The sequence below is a fragment of the Sapajus apella genome, unplaced genomic scaffold (assembly GCF_009761245.1).
Source record: "Sapajus apella isolate SASKATOON/1434 unplaced genomic scaffold, GSC_monkey_1.0 scaffold13, whole genome shotgun sequence".
NCBI lineage: Eukaryota > Metazoa > Chordata > Mammalia > Primates > Cebidae > Sapajus > Sapajus apella.
In genome coordinates, this window is record NW_022436953.1 from 29113699 (window position 1) to 29132646 (window position 18948).

Genomic DNA, 18948 nt, shown 5'->3' on the forward strand with positions numbered 1-18948 from the left:
AAACAGCTAGATGAATATACTGAATTATTTTTCCTCTAATATAGTTGATGGAATGAAAAGAAAATAAGCTTGTTTCCTTGATCAAGACTGGGGAGTTAGGATGAGAGGCTTGAATTCCAAGGGTCCTTTTACCATGAAGGAAATGGTACATTGCAAAGGTATGTTTGTGGACTAGAGAGTAGGTTCATTCAGCTGTCCTTCATTTAAAAAAAGTCGAACAGAACATTTGATAGAAGATGAAATGGTTTCTATAAAGACTTAGCTCACACTTTAAATGTGAGGTGTACCAAGATGGTGTTTGTGATACTGTCTTCTTCTGGAATGCTTTGATGGTAAACTTGGACAAATGAAGCAGGATTAGTTGTGTAAGCTGTGTTTGTCATGTGGTTCAGGGAAGGGCATGAGGAACTCCAAAGTACAAAATGTCAGTGGATTCAATTTGTGCTGCCAAATAAGAGCCACCTCCAAATATTCTCCACACCGGCATGGAATTAATTCCCATCCCCTATGTGTGATGGGAGAGAAATCACACACTAATCTATATCATATGTCTCGGAAAAGTTCCAGACAGACACCAGCCTGGAGTGAGAAATGTGGATTTTTCAGTGACTGATGTTTAAAGGGTAACATTTCCTTAGTTTCATAAAACAGAATGAAGAACTTTTTCGGGCCTGATTTAAAGGAAGTCTTGGAAGAGTCCCTGCTGGTAGAGAAAAAAACACCAGCGGTAGGAATACTTTCTTCTGATCACATGGTCTATTAGAGGTAGCCCCAGTTTGACATGGTACCCAGGTGAGTTGCTTAAAAGAGAAATAACAAGGTTCAGGATGAAGGGTACATGGGAAAGGAGCTTCCCTGCTCTTTGGCTACCTGAAATGTGCACACAAAATACTGATATTGGTGCATTTTATGAGTTCATAGCTTTTGTTAGATTCTCAAGTAAGTCCACGGACCAGAAAAGTTTAGGGTGTGCCTGCCACCTTCCATGACTGCAAATCCAAAACAAATTCAAAAAACAAATGTAAAAGAACTATCAACAGCTAATAAACAGAAGAAACTATATGTGGACTTTCACTAATAATGAAATGGGAGTGGACTTTGCAAGCATGAAAGGAATGGGAAAATTCACCAAAGAAAAATTCAATATTCAAAACCAGGATTATTCTCATGCCAAAAAGTCATAACTAAAATTACAATAAATTACCAACATATTTTTAAAAGAAACTCTTACAAACCAGGAAGAAAAATTCTACTTCTCAAACAGAAAGAAATAGGCAAAGGATAGGAAGACACAATTCACAGAACAAATACTGTTAACAGCAGTGGTATGCTTCAGCTGGCTCATAACTGCCACTTCCCTGCTCCTCATTCAGTAATGTCATGTTGGTAGCTTGAAACAGGCCACGGTGGGAGGTTTTATACTAGAGAAATCAGCTATAAATCAGGATATTTTTTAAAGGGTCAGTTTGCTGGTATACCATTGGCTAATGGATATATAAAAAGTAGTTCAAGTGTACCAGTAATCAAAAAAATACAAGAAGAAATGAGGTCTGGACAAAGTGGAATAAGCACATTTCACCCTATTTCTCCTGCTAAGTGTAACAAAAATGTGTGGACATAATTTGTAAAGCAGCTAACAGAAGACTGAAAGTTGGAGAAAAGCAAGTATGCTGGCTCAGGATCTCAGCACTGAAGGAATCACTCAGTGGTGTATTTGTGTGTGTGCACTTTCATATATCTTGGCCTGGGCTTTGGATAGGCCCACAACTGGAAAAGCCTGCTATTTTGAGCCAAAATACTGGAGAAAGAGCATTCCAGAAATACAGAACTGTTTTGACTATACCTGACCTTACTCCAGCACAACACTTGAAAAAAGCCATGCCTCCCTCCCGCTCCTCACCAGGCATCATGGCCTAGAGACTGGCAGATCTCTACTTTCCATCACTTCTTAAAATAACATGCCACATCCCTTCCCTGGAACGGAGACTACGGGTAGAACTTTTAGTTGATTTCTTGTCACCATGGGGTCCAGAAGGAAGTGGAACAACATTTTTTAAGTATTGAAAGGAGAAAATAGTCAATGCAGAATTCTATATCCAGCAAAACTATCCTCCAGGCACAAATACATTCTCAGATAAAGGAAAATAAAGAGAATTTGTCACCTACAGATTTGCTTTAAAAAATGGCTGAAGTTTTTCAGAAAATAAGCAAACTTGAAACATCATCAGGAGTGAAGAAAGAAATGAAAAGTAAATATATGAGTAAATATAGTAGACTCTTCTTAAGATTTAAAGATTATGTTTCCATAATTTGCTGAAGGCAAAACTGCAACATCTGAAATAACTCTCAATACGCATAAAGGTAATATTTAAGACATCTGTGTTATAAAAGGAGGAAGAAAAAAAGACCTAAAAGGTGATAGTTTCTGTACTTTACATGAAGTGATAAAATATTAACACTAGTAGACTGTGATAAAGTAAGTACATATACTGTAGTCTTTAGAACAGTGGTTTTCAATCGGGAGGTTCTGCCTTTCAGAAGACATTTTGGCAATGTTTGGAGACATAATTACACGTTACTGCTATCTAGTTGATAGAGCCATGGATGCTGCTGAAAATTCTACAATGCACAGGAAAACTCCACATCACAAAGAGTATTCAGTACAATATGTCAAAATGCTGAGGTTGAGAAACTGTCCTAATCATACAAAAAACACCTACAAAGATGTATACTCAAAAACATAAATGTAGATAAATCAATATGGAATACTAACATATGTTCAGCTGAAGTACGGGAACACAGAATCAAAGAGCACAATGAAACAAAAACCAGAGGGAACAAACACAATATTAGCGCAGTAGACTTAAGTCCAAACCTACCAACAATTGCATTAAATGTAAATGTTCTAAACACACCTATTAAAAGACAGTAACTGGCTAAATGGATGAAAAAGTATAAACTATATGCTGTCTACAAGAAACTCTTTCCAAATGTCATGCCATACATATGTTAAAAGTAAAAGGACGGGAAAATATATACCTTGCTTTTTATGCTGTTTTTGGAAGTACCCATAACTCATTGCTGCAGTCCTGAATTACGTTTCCTATTGTGAAATATCATTAATGATTGCAAAAAGACAACACTAATACGAATCAAAATAAAACTGGAGTGAACATACTAATATCAGATGAAGTAGATTTTAGAACAAAGATTACCAGAGCTAAACAGAGACATGACATAATGATAAAAGCTCACTGTACCAAGATGACACAACAATCCCAATTGTGTGTATCACAGCAGAGCTTCAAAATACATGAAGCAAAAATGGATGAACTCAAAGGAGACACAATTATAGTTGGAAAGTCCAACATCTCCTTAGTAACTGATGGAACTACTAGACAGCAAAAAATTGAGATATTTTTTTTTATTTATCAAACTGGTAAAAGTTAAAATTCAGCATTAGCAAAGTCATAGTGAGAAAGACCATAATGTGGAAACACAAACAGATATAAGAGTTCTGAAAAAATATTGTTAAATTATGAGGCGTAAAAGGGTCATACAATCTTCCAATCCAATATTTCACTTTTGAGAATCTCTCCTAGGGGAATAATTAAAGAGGTTCAACATTTACTTGTCTAGAACTTTATAACAGAGCTGTTTATAAGAGCAAAAATTACAGACATCAAGACATGCCCAATAACTGGCAAGTACTTAAACAATTATTCAAGTATAGTGTTATTGTTAAATACCATTTTTAAGGATTTTTAATGCCATTGTAAATGGGATTGATTTTTAAAGCCAAAAAAAAAAAAAGCAGTTTATAAAGCCGTGATCAAATCATCTAAATTATGTTAAAATATACAATTATAAAAAAATTAGAAAATATAACAGCAGTGAATAATTACTAGTGATTATCTCATGCTTTTTTCTCCTCCCTTCAAGTTTTCTCTTGTGAAATATCATTCATTGTTGCAGCAAACAGAAATGGTTACTTCCAAAACAGCATAAAAATGATATAATAATACATAAAGCAACCAATACAGTGATAGGTCTGGCACAGAGACGCCCTATAGGTGGTATAATTCTTATAAATAATTTTGAACTAGAATGATGAGAAACTATAGCTGATTATTCTTAGGGTGACTATCTCTCTTGGATTGTCTGTCTCTATTTTACCGTCCAGGCCTAATTATTATTAGTGCCCTTGCTATTCTCAAAAGTATCATAGTTTATATTAGTTGCATGGGTGCTCTAACTATTCAAATGCTAAAAAATAAGACTAGTAAATTCAAATATATCACACCCTTATTATAGTCCAGGCACCAAACTAACTGCTTTATGTGAATTATCTCATTTAACCATCTGAGTAGCTGAATTGTCTCTGTTTTATAGAGGCACCAAGAAGGTAAGCAACTTGTCTAAGCTCACACATTAACAAGTAGCAGAATCTGGATTTGAACTGCGTCCTATCGTATCAGTATTGAAATCATACCTGGACCTGCCTAAGTGCAGGGATGGCTGGCAGGGGTCTGACAGGGACGCCAGGCGCACGCGGAGCCTGGTGGAGGGGAGGAAGCACTCGCTGAGTTGACTGGGGCTGAGGGACATTCAGGCCATTGAGGGGTCTGCTGATGTCAACATTCTGACACTGTAGCAATCTCCTGGGATGGTCCTGCGTGGTCAAAGTGAAAAGCCATGCTATAGTGGGTTTCAAAAAGACAACACTAATACTAATCAAAATAAAACTGGAGTGAATATACTAACATCAGATGAAGTAGATTTTAGAACAAAAACTACCAGTGGGTTGCAAAAATATCAGTAATTCTTTAAGGGAAAAGCAGTGCCAACTCCTCTGCTATAGCTGAAGGCCAAGGTCGGGTAAAGGAAAGAAATCAAGGGTGCACACAAGAGGGAAACTATTACTTATTTAAACTTCAAAATTCTAACAGAAGCACCACCTGCCTCCACCCCACCAAATCTGTAATAGAAGGATCGATTTTTATTTAGATTTTTAAAAACTGTTATTAACAAATAGGTACAAAGCACTTGAAAAAGTACCAAGTCTAAAGACACAGACTGAGGTCTTAGGGGAATTACAAAAGAGATGTGAAAATAAGACACAGCTTAATGTATGCAAGGCTCAGTGAGAACTGAGAAGACCACTGGGGAAAGGTGGGTGATGGCTTCAAGAAGCCACAGCTGGGGTGGGCTTGGAGTTGGAGATGTTCTCCCACCTGGTAACCCTTGTTCTTAGAACAGGTGCTGCAGGGGCCCTTATACCTCAGGCTTCCACCCTTTCCCTCCTCTCTTTCTAAAAACAGCTTAATTGAGGTATAACTGACATAAAGTGTATAATTTGGTCATTTTTGACATTATCTTTACACCCATGAAACCGTCACAGCAAACAAATGGACAGATGAATGTACCCCTCACCCCAAAGAGTTTCCTTGTCATCCTTCCTTATCCCTTCCCTCTCCCTCCAAACATCAATCTATTTTCTGTCACTATCAGTTAGTTTGCATTTGCCAGAACTGTATATAAGTGGAATCATAGCGTATGTACTCTGTTTGGGTTTTCTTCTTTTACTCAGAATAATTACCTAGAGATTCATCCACAGTGTTGTGTACATCAATGGTTCATTCCATTGTGGGACCATACCATTGTTTGTTATCCTTTTACTGGGTGATGGATATTTGGATTGTTTCCAGTCTGGGGCTCTCAGAAATAAGGCTGTGCTATTTTTAAATTTTTGCTTTTTTTAAAAAAAATTAAAAAATGAAAGATGTGCTTTTGGCTACCACACAAAGCCATTCTTGCTTATGGTTCCACCTTTGGGGACAGGTAGGGGTAAAGCTTATTGGAAATGGCAGCCTCTTCCTTGGTGCCCCACCCTCTACACTTTTTGGGTCAAGGGAGCTAAAACAGTTTATTGTCTGCTGATTATGCGGCAATGATTTTTCAATCACTTCTCATTTTTTTTGACACCAATCTTGTTCACGATTATAATTTGGACTCTTGTTGAATGAATTCAATATTCAAGAATTCTTGTGGATACATCAGAAAAATTTGGTGGGGAAAAACTATGAGAATGAACTCTAGCTATAATTCACCAGGATAGCAAGAGAGTGAAGATACAGCAGGGAGCCATGGGGTCCTCTGGGTTAAGGATCCAGTTCTCTGAAACTGCAGGGTAGACAGGGCTTCCTCAGCTCAGGGCTGGGCAAAATGGGCAATTCTGAGGGCTCCATGTAACTTTGAAAAACACTTTAAGAGTAACAGTGGGCCAAAGCAGCTCACCTAAAGTGAGGTGGTGGCATTTGGAAGCCATAGTGGGGCTGGTATTGGGAGCCGGTATCAGGAACCAGCTTGGGCTGCTGATCCAGTGGGGCCCTGGAAATGTGGCTGGTGTGTCACTGGAGGGATCGCAGCTCACGATAGGCTGCACCACATCACACAGGGGACACTGACTGCCTCCACAGGATCTAGGTTGGCTCCCACTGGGGCACCTTGGGGCCTCCCTCTGGCCCAGTCATCACAGAGACCCTCCCAGAGCCTGCTGACCTGGCGATGCTGACTCAGCATTTCACAGGCAGTGCCTCTGGGATCCCATTCTTATTCAATCTTGTATTGAAAACCTCATATCTGCATGCGTGTACTAAGTGCTCGCATCTATTCAGGACTTACCTTCGGTGGGTAGGAATCTGGCGGCTTCCTCATCAGTCCTTTTCCAAGGTGGCTAAGGTGAGCCTGACTGGGTTGGGAGCCACTGGGTGGCCGGGAAGGGCGCACACACCTGCAACACAATCCCACACCTGCTGAGCAAGCGTGTTTCCCTTCTCACTGACTTGACTTTTCACACTTTGCTCACAGAGGCACTCGAAAGACAGTTTGCTTAACTCAGTTAAAGTTAACAGGCAAAGGAAAGTTAACATGCAAAGGAAAAAGTACCTAACACTCTTAGAATATTAAGAAATAAATATGAATTTTCCTCTCAAAACCTCTATTTTGTCGAATCAGTTCTTGCACTCCATAGAAGTGCGGCGCCGTGACTCCTGGAAGGTGACTTGTATGAAGCTGGCATTTCAGTGATTATGTCTTTGAATATATTTGGATCAAAAGCTACCCCATCTGATGAAAATATTTCAATGTCTCCATGTCGTATAAAAATTACTCATATAAGGGTGGGAGAAAGCACATCAGTGGAATTCCCTGACACCCTGCTCGCTTATGTAATAAGCAGCACATTGTTGTTTGAAGGGAAGTAAATGAGGCAGCTGATCTGGCAGAAATTTAAAACCAAAAAAAAAAAAAAAACCCTGAAAAGAACCAAGTCCCAGTTTTATGATCCAGAAAATCTGAACTTTGCTAAAAAATGAAGTGAGAAACAGTTTGCTATACATTTTTTCGAGCCACCGTTTCTTGAAAAGATGACAAGTTAAACCCAGGGTACCTTAGTTTTTCAATGGTGGTCTTTTTATTTGTAAACAGCAGACGTATCAAGGTCTTCCTTTTGAGATAAACCACAAATCCGGCGGCAAGAAGACACAGGATGGTCACCAGAATTCCTACGGTTAAAGCTTGGTTATCTGAAACAAAACACATTGGGCTCACAGAAGGCAGCAGTTACAGTGACGTATGGGAGGTATCAAGTGGTGACATTTATGGCAAAGTGAACTTTGAGGCAACAAACAGAAATGAAGAGAGTAAACCCTTGAGTGATGTACTAATTGTCTTACTGCAAAGGTCATGCTTGAGGTTCAATCTATGTTACCATCATTCATTTCTGACAACTTTAGAACTCGCTAAACAGGAATATAGTCGGGTATGTGGGGTGATGGCCTGGACCACACAGGCTCCGTGAGGCGTGACAATGGCACAGTGGGCCATGGTAGCCACAGAAGGTAGCAGGGAGTCATCACTGAAACCTCACCAGAAATGCAGCCATCCCCAGGCTAAAATGTTCCCAGCCCTCAGCACGGATTTGCCACCTCCAAATGCCTCTCTTTTCTCATTCTGTACTTTTGCGTTCTGCTTTATCTTTTCTGTATTTTTAAAAAACGAGATGCTTTTTTTTCTGGACGTCTCAAAGTAGATAGTGGAAAAAAAAAGAAAACTCATCACTTTAATGAAACACCCATGGGTTTTGCTTTGCTACATTAGGGACTTAAAAAACACAGACTTGTGGGGAAACCCTTTTCCTGGGAGGAAGCTATTTTCTCTATGAAAACATCATCTTTTGTATGACCTGCTGCCATTTTGTTTAGTACATGTAAGAGCATCCTCAAGAGTATGGAAAGGAAGGAAAAATCAAACCATCAGACTGATTTCTCACAGCAGCTATGGTCAGAGCCTGTCTGGGAAGGACTCCAAATGCTCAGACTTAGAGGAGGTCTACTTGTGATGTCAGCTGGACTGTGGATTCCCAGAGGACAGGGATCTTGATTCATTCGTCTTCCCCCCAGCAAGGATCAGGGTGTACTTCATATTAGATAAGTGCACCACAGTCCTTTGAGGCTGCTGGTGATCGCCGTCAAGGTGACTGCAGCTGCCTGAGCTCTCCCGATCCTGCCTTCCACCTGTACCCTCAGCTGGCTGTGGACCGCAGCAGCAGCAGCTCCTACTCTAGGGTAAGAATGTCTTTCACGCCCTATCGGTTTCTGGACCTCATCCCCCACTAACAAGGCCTATCAGGGATGTGTCTTAGCCTAAGCAAGACAGCCAACAGATGACAGTCTTGACTCATTTGTTAGTGTTACTGGAAAAGCATTGCTTCTGGTTTCCTAGCCAAAATGTCATTCTTTTCAGACCCTTAGCAGTGATCACAGGGGGCTCTGGCTAGAGTTCTGGTGTCTCGTAACAAAGCTAATTTAAAAAGTGAGCTGCAAAAGTCTTGAACTATAGTTTCTAGTTCTATAAAGTGAACCCATAAGTCTTCAGTACATCAATCTATGAAACTGAACATTTACAGGGCCCCCACACTGAACCTGTTGCATGCCCCAGGGTTGCTAGGCCCGGGCAGTGAGTGACTCCATCTCCCTCCTCCCCATGACCAGCACGAGCACTGTGTCCTGTGTCCCCTCTTGTCGGCCCAGTCCACACTCTGGATCTTCGCATAGCCAGCTGTCTCTGCTTCAGAATGCACAATTCCCTCGCTGCTTCAGACCTCAACAGATGCAGAGAACCCAGGAGTCTTCCTGCTGCTCTGTGGGGGTTGCTCCCCTCCCATGACGCCCTCTCTTCCCGCACTTATGCCATGTCATACTTGCTTAATGTCTCTCCAGCACCCAGGAGAGTGGCTGGCATGTGGCAGACACACAAGTACTCATTTAATGAGCCTCTGAGCCACGGCCCGGCCAGGAGCAGCAGGTCATGCTTGTTCACGGTCCGCCTTGATTTTATATATGTATGTGCAGGGTGGAGGCAGCGGTATTGAAAATGTACTTTCTTTTATGAAATAATGGCTACAGGGGATGGAGTTAGGCTCTTCAGTTGTTTTGGCTTTTTAGCATTCTCTTTGTTAAATGAAGGCTCAGTGACTCTGTGAGTTCCCTGGCTTTTGGCAAACCCTCAAACCTGAGTACTGCCGGTCATGTATGTCCACACCGAAGAGCCACAGAGCTCACCGCCCTTTTACCTGCCCTCTTCCCTGTTTTGTTTTAATGCCATTCAGTTTGCTTGGCTGGACATACAATGCGTAGCAGGGGCTCTGATAAATTAAAAACTAAAACCTTGCTGTTTTCATAGAATGAATGCCAAAAAGCCACATCAGAGCATTAAGTTTCAGCCAGAGACCAGTCTTGAGGGCTGTCAAAGCTGAGCTGTCGCTGGGGAAAGGGGACCCTGGGCCCAAACCTTTCTTCTTCTCCATTGCTACAGAGCCTCGGTGAAAGGCCAGACTTTTGAGTCCTTTTCCTCCTTGCTGCAGGGCCTGCTACAATGGTGACCTGGTGCTCTCTCAGGCGTGGCACTGAAGCACGTCCACATTTTAGCAGAAGCTGGACCAGGAACTCGCTGTTTCTGCAGACATGCCTGGTAGGCTGGACTTCCCCTCCCGAGCCCTGAGAGCTGTGTTGTGTCTGTTGTCATGGAAACGACGGCAAAGCCACAGAGTCAATGCTGCCTGTCACAGGAGGCCTTGGGCGGGCGTGACCTCCTCTGCAGCAGCACTGGGAGTGGTCTCCAAGTCATGGGAGGGCGCAGATGAGTGTCAGTGCAGCCGCAGGTGCGCGCTCACCCATCCCACTGGCTCCTGGCCCCAGCTGTGCTCCCTGTTGGAGCTCTGCAGCTTCCTGCCTTGCTTCTTTGCCTCAAAAAGGCGCGTCATTCAGATTTGCCCCTGAATTGCCCAATAAGAACTCAAGAGAAAACAGCACCACATCAGGAGACCATTTCTAAAGGTCATCTGAGGAAAAAGGGCTGCGATTCCAAGCACAGCCGCTACTAAGAGCTTCTTGGGGGACAGGCTGACCTGTGTCTAAATCTTAGCGAGATCCCATTAGATAAAATAGTTAACCTCCCTGAGCCTCAGGTTCTTTGTATATGAAAAAAGAATCATAGGACCTTCTTCGGAGTTGTGTAAGGAGTGGATGACGTCATGCGCATGAAATGCACCGCACAGCACCTGCACATCTGTTCCACACACAGAAGCTGCTGCAATGACTCCCACTCTCCCTTGACTGTCACTTTTACTAAAAGGTGGGTGTCTTTCCAGTAAGTCTTTTAAAAGGCATTGAGCTTCACACCTCTTTTTTTTTTTTTTTTTTTTTTGAGACAGAGTTTCACTCACGTTACCCAGGCTGGAGTGCAATGGCGCGATCTCGGCTCACCGCAACCTCCGCCTCCTGGGTTCGGGCAATTCTTCTGCCTCAGCCTCCTGAGTAGCTGGGATTACAGGCACGCACCACCATGCCCAGCTAATTTTTTTTGTATTTTTAGTAGAGACGGGGTTTCACCATGTTGACCAGGATGGTCTCGATCTCTTGACCTCGTGATCCACCCGCCTCGGCCTCCCAAAGTGCTGGGATTATAGGCTTGAGCCTCCGCGCCCGGCCTAGCTTCACACCTCTTGACCCTACCACACAGATGCTGGCCTTTACAAAGTCCTTCGACATGATGATGAAATTCATTCCCATTCAGCAGTTCACTATAGAAATGACCAATGACCTTAGTTAAGAGAAGCGTCACAGGCTAAGGAATTTGCAAACTCAGCCATTCAGTCAAAGCGGAGAGCAAGGGGCCTCGAAGATCAGGCAGCGATGAGAGGGGCATCTGGAAACTGGGGGAGACTCTAGGCTGTATAGACCCATGTGGGGCCCCCACCGGGTTTCTTAACTGGTTCTACCTGCACAGCTGCTGACAGCTGGTCAGCCCACTGGCCCCCCACCTCCCACTGGGATGCAGGGCCTCACTGACCTGCTTGCCGGATGGGGCCGCTGTCTGTGCTTCCTCCAAAGCCAAACTTGTCACAGAAGGGAGGTGCCCAGTGGGCCTCGCAGTGGCAGTTCTTCCTGTTGTTGCATACCTTTCAGGGCAGAGGGGAGGGGCGTGGGGTTAGGGCACACGGTCTGTGCATCACCACGGCAGAAGCAAGGGGGCCATGGTCAGAGCCCCCCAACACCCCGGCATAGCCAGACTCAGCACCTGCCGTGGTGTGAATGAGCCCAAACTCCGCACGATGCACCACACAGGTGCAACCAGACCTGAGGCTGCAAAGACACACCATCTGCCTATTAGCGGCTGTTAAGAGTGATGAAGATTATTTGGGCTCATCTTCCCCCCACCTCACTTCCTTCTCCATCTTCCTGTCTTCCTTTTTTAATCCAGAAGACTCACTGTCTGACCATGAGGAGAAGCCCCCTCAGCAGTGCGGAGGGACCCTGCTTCGGGGCTACAGACCCAGAGCCCTGGGGCACTGCGGGACCTGACAGATGCTTGGCACGTCCCTGTCTTCTTCAGACAGAAGGGTCAGAGGCTGTTGACTGCCAGGTCCCGAGGCAGGCTGGGGTCCAAGGCAGGCCACGGCAAGTCCTCCTATTTCCCAAGCCCAGCAGCGTGCGTGGGATTTCCACTGACACTTCCTGGAAGCCTCCCCCGTGTGTTGTTCCTGCAGTGTCTGCTTCCTTCTTGCAGTTTCCCTGTGGCTGTTCCCTGGCTTCCAGTCATGCACCAGGGTGCAAATCCAACAGTGGATTCCTTTCCTTGTGAAATAAGAGAATGGTTCTGGCACAGCAGGAAAGGGAGCCCAAGAAAGCCTGAGGAGGCTGTGCTTTGCCCTTGTTGGGCCCAGCTTGTAGACCAGAGCATTCCATGGAGGGGCCAGGAGCTCCTGCCCACCTGGTGACCAAGGGCTACTGATGCTGGCTGGACTCATTACTGTGCCAGATGTAACTAACTGAAAGTACATGAACCAATGGAATATGACCATGAAGACAAGATGATATATATTTAACGTATTTTTTTCTATGAAAATTAGGTTGTTAGATCCAGGCACGGTGGCTCACGCCTGTAATCCCAGCAACTGGGTGGCCAAGGTGGGCAGATCACTTGAAGCCAAGAGTTCAAGACCAGCCTGGCCAACATGGTGAAACCCTGTCTTTATAAAGGAAAAAAAAAAAGTTGTTTTTTGTTGTTGTTGTTTTGTTTTTTAAAGAAAATTAGGTTGCATCCTTTGGGAACACTGGATTAAGAAAAATCACTAAAAGAATTTCTGAAAAATTAGGAAGGGGACAGACAACTGCACAGTGATTGAGAAGAGCTGCAGAGGATGAGCAGGACGCTGTTCTTGGATGATGTTGAGTGTCCAAGGTTCCCCTCCATTTAAAGAAACAAACTAGAAATTATTGCTGATGCATTTTTAGGTGGTGTATATCAGGAAGTCGATGTCCAATTACCCAGAGGCCTCAGCCCTCCATCAAAATATGGCTGCCAGATACATACTTTCATATCTTAAGGCAAAATAAAACGTGTGGAGTATACATCTCCCATGGAATGCTTCCCTGCTTCAACCGACTTGTTTTGATGAATCAACCACCCATCCCCACTGCTTCAGATAAGAAGGCCGACAGTCAAGATAGGCTTTCATAAGTTAGAAAGTAGACTGCTACAAAGCAGAAATTGAGTAGAATTAGCATGAGGCAGAGCCTATGCCAAATATAAGCGTCTTGCCTGATCCCTCAAAGATGCTCCTGCAGACATACTAGCCCCAGATGCACGCCTGCCCCGAATGGCCTCTCTCTGCAACTGTGGTCATGTGTCTCATTTTACAACCCACATGAAGGTGCTGCTGTGAGGCTCTCCCATTAGGGTAGGACAATGGCCAAGCTACTCTTCAGCAATGCTTGGCCAGTTGCTCCACCTACCCAGGAAAGGTGGACCTCTCCTCTCCCAGGTGTGAATGAGGGCCAGGGATATTGGAAAGGGAGTGGTCCAGGGTCCTCAACCAGCTTGCAGCTGGCTGGCCATATTACCTGAGGCACACCATCCCCCCCAGCTCAGGGCTTGGCTTCTTCAATAAAACAATGGGACTGGACTTGATTATCTCTTAACAGCCATCAGAAAATACCCTATGATCCAATGAAGACATAAGAAGATTCCATTTTATACTGGGAGTCAGCTAGGCTTACTGTCAACACACCCATCTCAGGTGACACCGTGATCTTTATGGTTCCAGCATGATGGTAATTTACAACCTCACCCCCTCCCCTACCCCACAATTCTGTGTAGGAATCATTGGCAAGTGTCTGCAAGTTTTAAAATAAAGACTTTGGAGCATGATTTCTGTAAAAAAAGGTTTCAGGAAAACAAATGAACCTCTGGTGCGGTTAATCAAGACTAATATGATTCCATTGGAAATAATTAAGCCCATCAAGAAAAATAAATTATGTTTTAAGCAATTAGAGTCCTCTTCTAACCTAAAGGTTCTCTGAACTAAAATAACAGCCTTCTTTAGTTGAAACCCATTGTGTGTGATTTCAAGAACATGTGCTTAATATGATCTGTTGTCCTTGTTTCAATTCCTTTTGGAAGTATTTCAGTTCAGACACCGATTCTGAATGTTGGTAGCAAGAGGAACCGAGCTGTTTGAAATGTTAATTTGAAACTCGTCATGAAGGAAGGTTTGTTTTCAAATTACTTTGAACAACAAAAATCTTTTTTAAAATCATAGAATGTTAATTAAGAAGGTACTTACTGCTCGATCTGATTTTCTTTGTTAAATAAAAATCACATGAAAAGGTCAAAGGAAATGAATGTCTTTAGAAGAAAATATTGCGAAGACACTAACGGCTCTATTTTAAAGATGCTATGGATTGCAAAACCTTTTACGAATGAGTGATTTATTGCTTAACTTGTTATGGGCTGGCTGTAAAAGGGCAGCTCAGCCTACTTACCCCCCTGCCGTGGCACTGCTCTGCGCACTCATGAACACCAAAGACGCTAATGTTTTGACATTGACGATTCAGGCAGATCTGTAGGAGGAGGGAAACACGCAAATATCTTAGTATTTCTCCAATCCCTCCAACACACACACATATGTGTATTAAAGAAAAAACAAGCAAAAGAAAGCTTGGAGAAGACTCAGCCTTCTCTCCGTTAATACAGATGCGGCATAACAATACATTCTACACTGGACTCTGGCCTGGATCCTGTTACCTGACTCCTCCAAACTCAGCACTGCTTGAGACGAAGTTCAATGGGAACACTATTAAATTATTTTGCATTTTATGGTTTTTAATATAACTCTCAGTTGATCCTAAAATTATAACTGCTTTTCTTATGAGTTTTGTTTAGAACTTGTAATGAAACCTATGTACTGCAGCATTTTTTTTTCATCCATTAAAAGATATGGGAGAGGGTGAGACAGATTATTCCTTACCCCAGGGCCTGTATAGACATAGATGGAGAGACTCCAAGAATCCAGGATTGAAGAGTCTTTTAAGGGAGAGAATGAAATATGGGGACTTTTTCCAGATACAGACTGACAAGTAATATCATCAATGACATAAACCATCAGCAACGAGGCTCAGCAGAGGAAAACAGACGACTCCTTGAATTTATCAAGCTGTTGTAGTGGCAGGAATTTGCTAAATGATACTGGGCTGGCTGAAAGAGTTCAGCCTCATTTCAAAGGTGCGTAATATACTCCAGACTCACGGGGTGCAGCCCCTTCTTGTTCATAAGAGTTTACAAATCAGTGGAGTCAAAGGAATAAAAATCTAATGTTTCAATGGCAGAAGAATTTTTAATCAAGTAGAACCTTCCTATGGAGAAGGTCACCCTCCGACCCCAACAGCTCATCTAATGCAAGAGGCATGCCCTTTGGGAGAAGTGCTGGCCAAGCCGCACTGAGGGGATCCCCACTGTGGGTGGGAAGCCTGGCCAAGGGGATGGTCACATTCCAGCTGATAAAAGAACCTGGCCTGATTACAGTGAACACAGAAGAGCCCTCATGGGAATCACTGCTAATCCCTGAGCCCTGAGAGAACCAAGGTGCTGAGATCAAAGCATATTTCATCTCGATGGAAAACAAACTTGATAAATTGAGCCCTTGGAATTTGAATGTCCAGATGTACCTGGCCCTGGCTGTTCAGGCTACAGTTTAAAAAACAGTTGTCAGTCAGAATGGCTCTTATTAAAAAGTCAAAAAATAACAGATGCTGGTGAGGTTGTGGAGAAAAAGGAACACTTATATACGGCTAGTGGAGCGTAAATTAGTTCAACCATTGTGGAAAACAGTGTAGTGATTCCTCAAAGCCCTAAAAACAAATTACCATTTGACCCAGCAAACCCATTACTGGGTAATACCCAAAGAAGTACAAATCATTCTCTCATAAAGACACATGCACTATATGTGCATTGCAGCAATATTCACAATAGCAGAGACGTGAATGCAACCTAAATGTCCATCAATGATAGACTGGATAAAGAAAATGTGGTACAGATATACCACGGAATACTATGCAGCCATAAAAAAGAATGAGATAATGTCCTTTGCAGGAACATGGATGGAGCCAGAGGCTATTTTCCTAAGCAAATTAATAGAGGAACAGAAAACCAAATGCCACATGCTCTCACTTATAAGTAGGAGCTAAATGATGAGAACACATAGACACATGGAGGGGAACAGCACACACTGGGCCTATCAGAGAGAGGAGGGTAAAGGAGGGAGAGGATCAGGAAAAATAACTGATAGGTATTAGGCTTAGTATCTGGGAGACAAAATAGTCTGTTCCACAAACCCCCATGACACAGTTTACTTACATAACAAACCTGCACATGTACCCCTGAACCTAAAATAAAAGTTAAAAAACAAAATATGATTTGAGACTAAAAAATTCGGGTGTCATTTTAATGTCAAGGCTTGAATATGAGCAAACGTGGGTAAGGAGACATTCAGAATGTGTAATAAGATCCACATTTTGTCCTATTTCTCAAGGAAAAAGTATTTGTGGCTCAAGGTGTGCAGGGGATGAAGACAGGGGAGTGGAGGGAGCACCTGTTCTCAGGATTCTGTCTCTGCTTCTGTCTTTTCTTCCTGTGACCTCATGTTAGTGAGCGATTTCAAGATCATCTTGAAAATGGAGTCAGAAAAAGCATTTGGGGGTTGTTTCATCTTTTCCCTAAAACATTGTAGCATTAGCTTGCTGTCATTTAGTCTGATGAGAAAGTTTGGCGAAAAATAAAAAAATCAGTATGGCAGAGCATGAAAATCTCAATTTTTTCTTTTTTTAAAAAAGTTTGACTTTATTTCTAAACCTCACAATATCTCCATGTACCTTTCTCTCTGCTCTCGGAAAGGACTCCCTTTTGGTTTTGAGCTTTTCCCACTCCTTTCCCTCTCCTGTTCTTCTCTCTACAGGGCCTCTAAAAATACATCTGATTCCCCATTCTGTCCCGCTGAGGACAAACCCCCAAGAACTCTGTGCTAAAAACCAAGCCACATATCCAAAACCAATATAATATGTGATTGTATTTCTTTCCAAAGTAATTTCCTGGCTAGAAGTCCTCATGTCACCTGGAGTGTAGAAATGACTTAACACTCAAGGCCTGAGAAAACAGGCTTGATTTTCCCCAATCTGCATTTTAACAGTCAGACCAGGATCTAGGATTTATTGACTTTTTTCTTGTAGGTGCACCTGAGAAGAAATAGATTTAGGAAAACAAACAAACCTTGTAACCCAGTTCTTGCACAGGACATTTTTCAATGGGCCCTATTCCAGACTTACATTTACGATACAAGCAAACGTTTGGGTCTTACTTTTCCATCTCCACACTTTGTGCCTGCAAGCACAAGCCCTGGGTCCGGCATGTCATCGCCCAAGTACACGTGGGTCCCTCGGCACAGAATCCGGCCTCCTTCCTGCTGTGGGATGTTTGTTTCTATGGAAACGGCATTGGTCCCAATGACAGGCCGGCTGGCACCTCCTTGACACTGGATTTTTCCACATTTAGCATCTCTGGAAGGGTAAGAACAAACAATTCCCAAGAGAAACGGTTTGGAACCAACCCTATGCAATGTGGGAAGGTCAAAAACTGAAGGCTCTGCCGGGATGTCTGGATTCCATACCTCATCTCACATTTGACAAAGGAACTCTTGGAGTCTTTGCCACAGTTGCCATAAGGATCACCTGCAGAATTGACTCTCTCAAAGCAGATCCCAGGGGCAGGTTTAGCACCTGAAACAGAAGTAGAACTGCATTTGCATCTCCTGCAGGTGTTTTTCATGGTTTTCTTTGCATGACTCTGGGCCTCTCGAATGGTGAAGGGGAGTTGTATTCAAGAAGTCACACCCAGCGTCTGCACTGACTCATGGCAGGAGCTGGCCAGGGGAAGCCTAGGATGCCAGTAGCTCACATCCTCTCTTGACTCAGCCTACGGCAAAGCACATGTTTCATAGCTGACTCTTCGTTAGGTCTGCTATCTGGGCTCGTGGCATGTGTGGTCTCTCAGGAAATGAGGCCTGACTGTGGGACGAGATCCGATGCAGGGCAGAAAGGAGGTAGTTAGCTGGCTGCAGAGAAGGGGAAGCTTGCTCTCTTTAACAATATCCCACACAATTCCGGTGAGAAAATGCAAGTCAGGGCAGGCTCCAAAGGAGCAATGCAGGATATGTCTTCTACGATACCTTTAGTCCCATAAAGCTCTCTGTAAGATCAAGTACTACCTTCTATTAATACCTTCTTTTTTTTTTTTCTTTTTTTTGCAAGGCAGAGATTTCTCTCAGAGGCCATGGAGTCATAAACCCTGGTAATCCCTGTGTACAGCATGACAGGCTCCAGCAAAGAGGGTCATGGCAGCCACAGAGCTCAGGAAAGTCCATTTTTAGTACATCTAGCCATGGAAAGAGAGCACATTTAATTGGGGTTTGCAGTGCCAAAGCTCTGGAGGACTCTTGAATCCTGCGCTTAGTGATACCTGTTGAAGACTTTTGAGCAAGTCAAGGAAACATGCCACGTTCTTCAGAACAAGCCATGTCCTGCGGCGTGGTCTTTTCTCCCCCTCGTTGGCATCCTGTTTGGGCACTTGATCTCAGATCGCTTCTGAAGGCCAGAAGCAGCTCCTAGTGACTGCTAAGCTCCTGGGACCGGGTGAATGGCGCTGACATCACTGCCATTCCACACAATGCTATTTTGATGTCCTAGATTCTGCTACCTTTATTATAAGGTAATTTCTTTCCTGGGAATTGCAGGCACTTAAAAAATATATATATTGCGATGCAATTCAAATGTGTCAGTTGATAAATTTGTTTTCCTTATAGGGAGCTATACAGAGATTTTGAGCAGTTCAGACACGGGAGGTCACAAACAGCTCACTGGCAGCCTGAGAGGAGAGCTGGATGAGGCTGGACTGAGGACTACAGAAGAATAAAAATGAAAGGGGAGAGGAAGGGGGAGAGGAAGGGGGAGAGAGGAAGGGAGAGAGGAAGGGGGAGAGGAAGGGGGAGAGAGGAAG

The 18948-nt window shown here is 43.3% G+C and overlaps 1 protein-coding gene and 1 long non-coding RNA gene across 2 annotated transcripts in view; one reads left to right on the top strand and one right to left on the bottom strand.

The window, feature by feature from the left end:
* ADAM12 (ADAM metallopeptidase domain 12) overlaps positions 1-18948 on the bottom strand; it is a 369569-nt gene that overhangs the window by 18658 nt on the left and 331963 nt on the right. The window contains exons 15-21 of the mRNA XM_032281987.1: positions 17564-17672; positions 17255-17453; positions 14388-14465; positions 11413-11521; positions 7451-7586; positions 6685-6793; positions 4493-4672 (exon numbers count right to left, since the gene is read on the bottom strand). Coding sequence (XP_032137878.1) covers positions 4493-4672; positions 6685-6793; positions 7451-7586; positions 11413-11521; positions 14388-14465; positions 17255-17453; positions 17564-17672 — 920 coding nt within the window. The remainder of the gene's footprint in view (positions 1-4492; positions 4673-6684; positions 6794-7450; positions 7587-11412; positions 11522-14387; positions 14466-17254; positions 17454-17563; positions 17673-18948) is intronic.
* Positions 676-7742, top strand: LOC116554120. Its single transcript, XR_004270058.1, has 3 exons — positions 676-792; positions 4320-4405; positions 7489-7742. It is a non-coding gene; the product is annotated as an uncharacterized LOC116554120 (long non-coding RNA).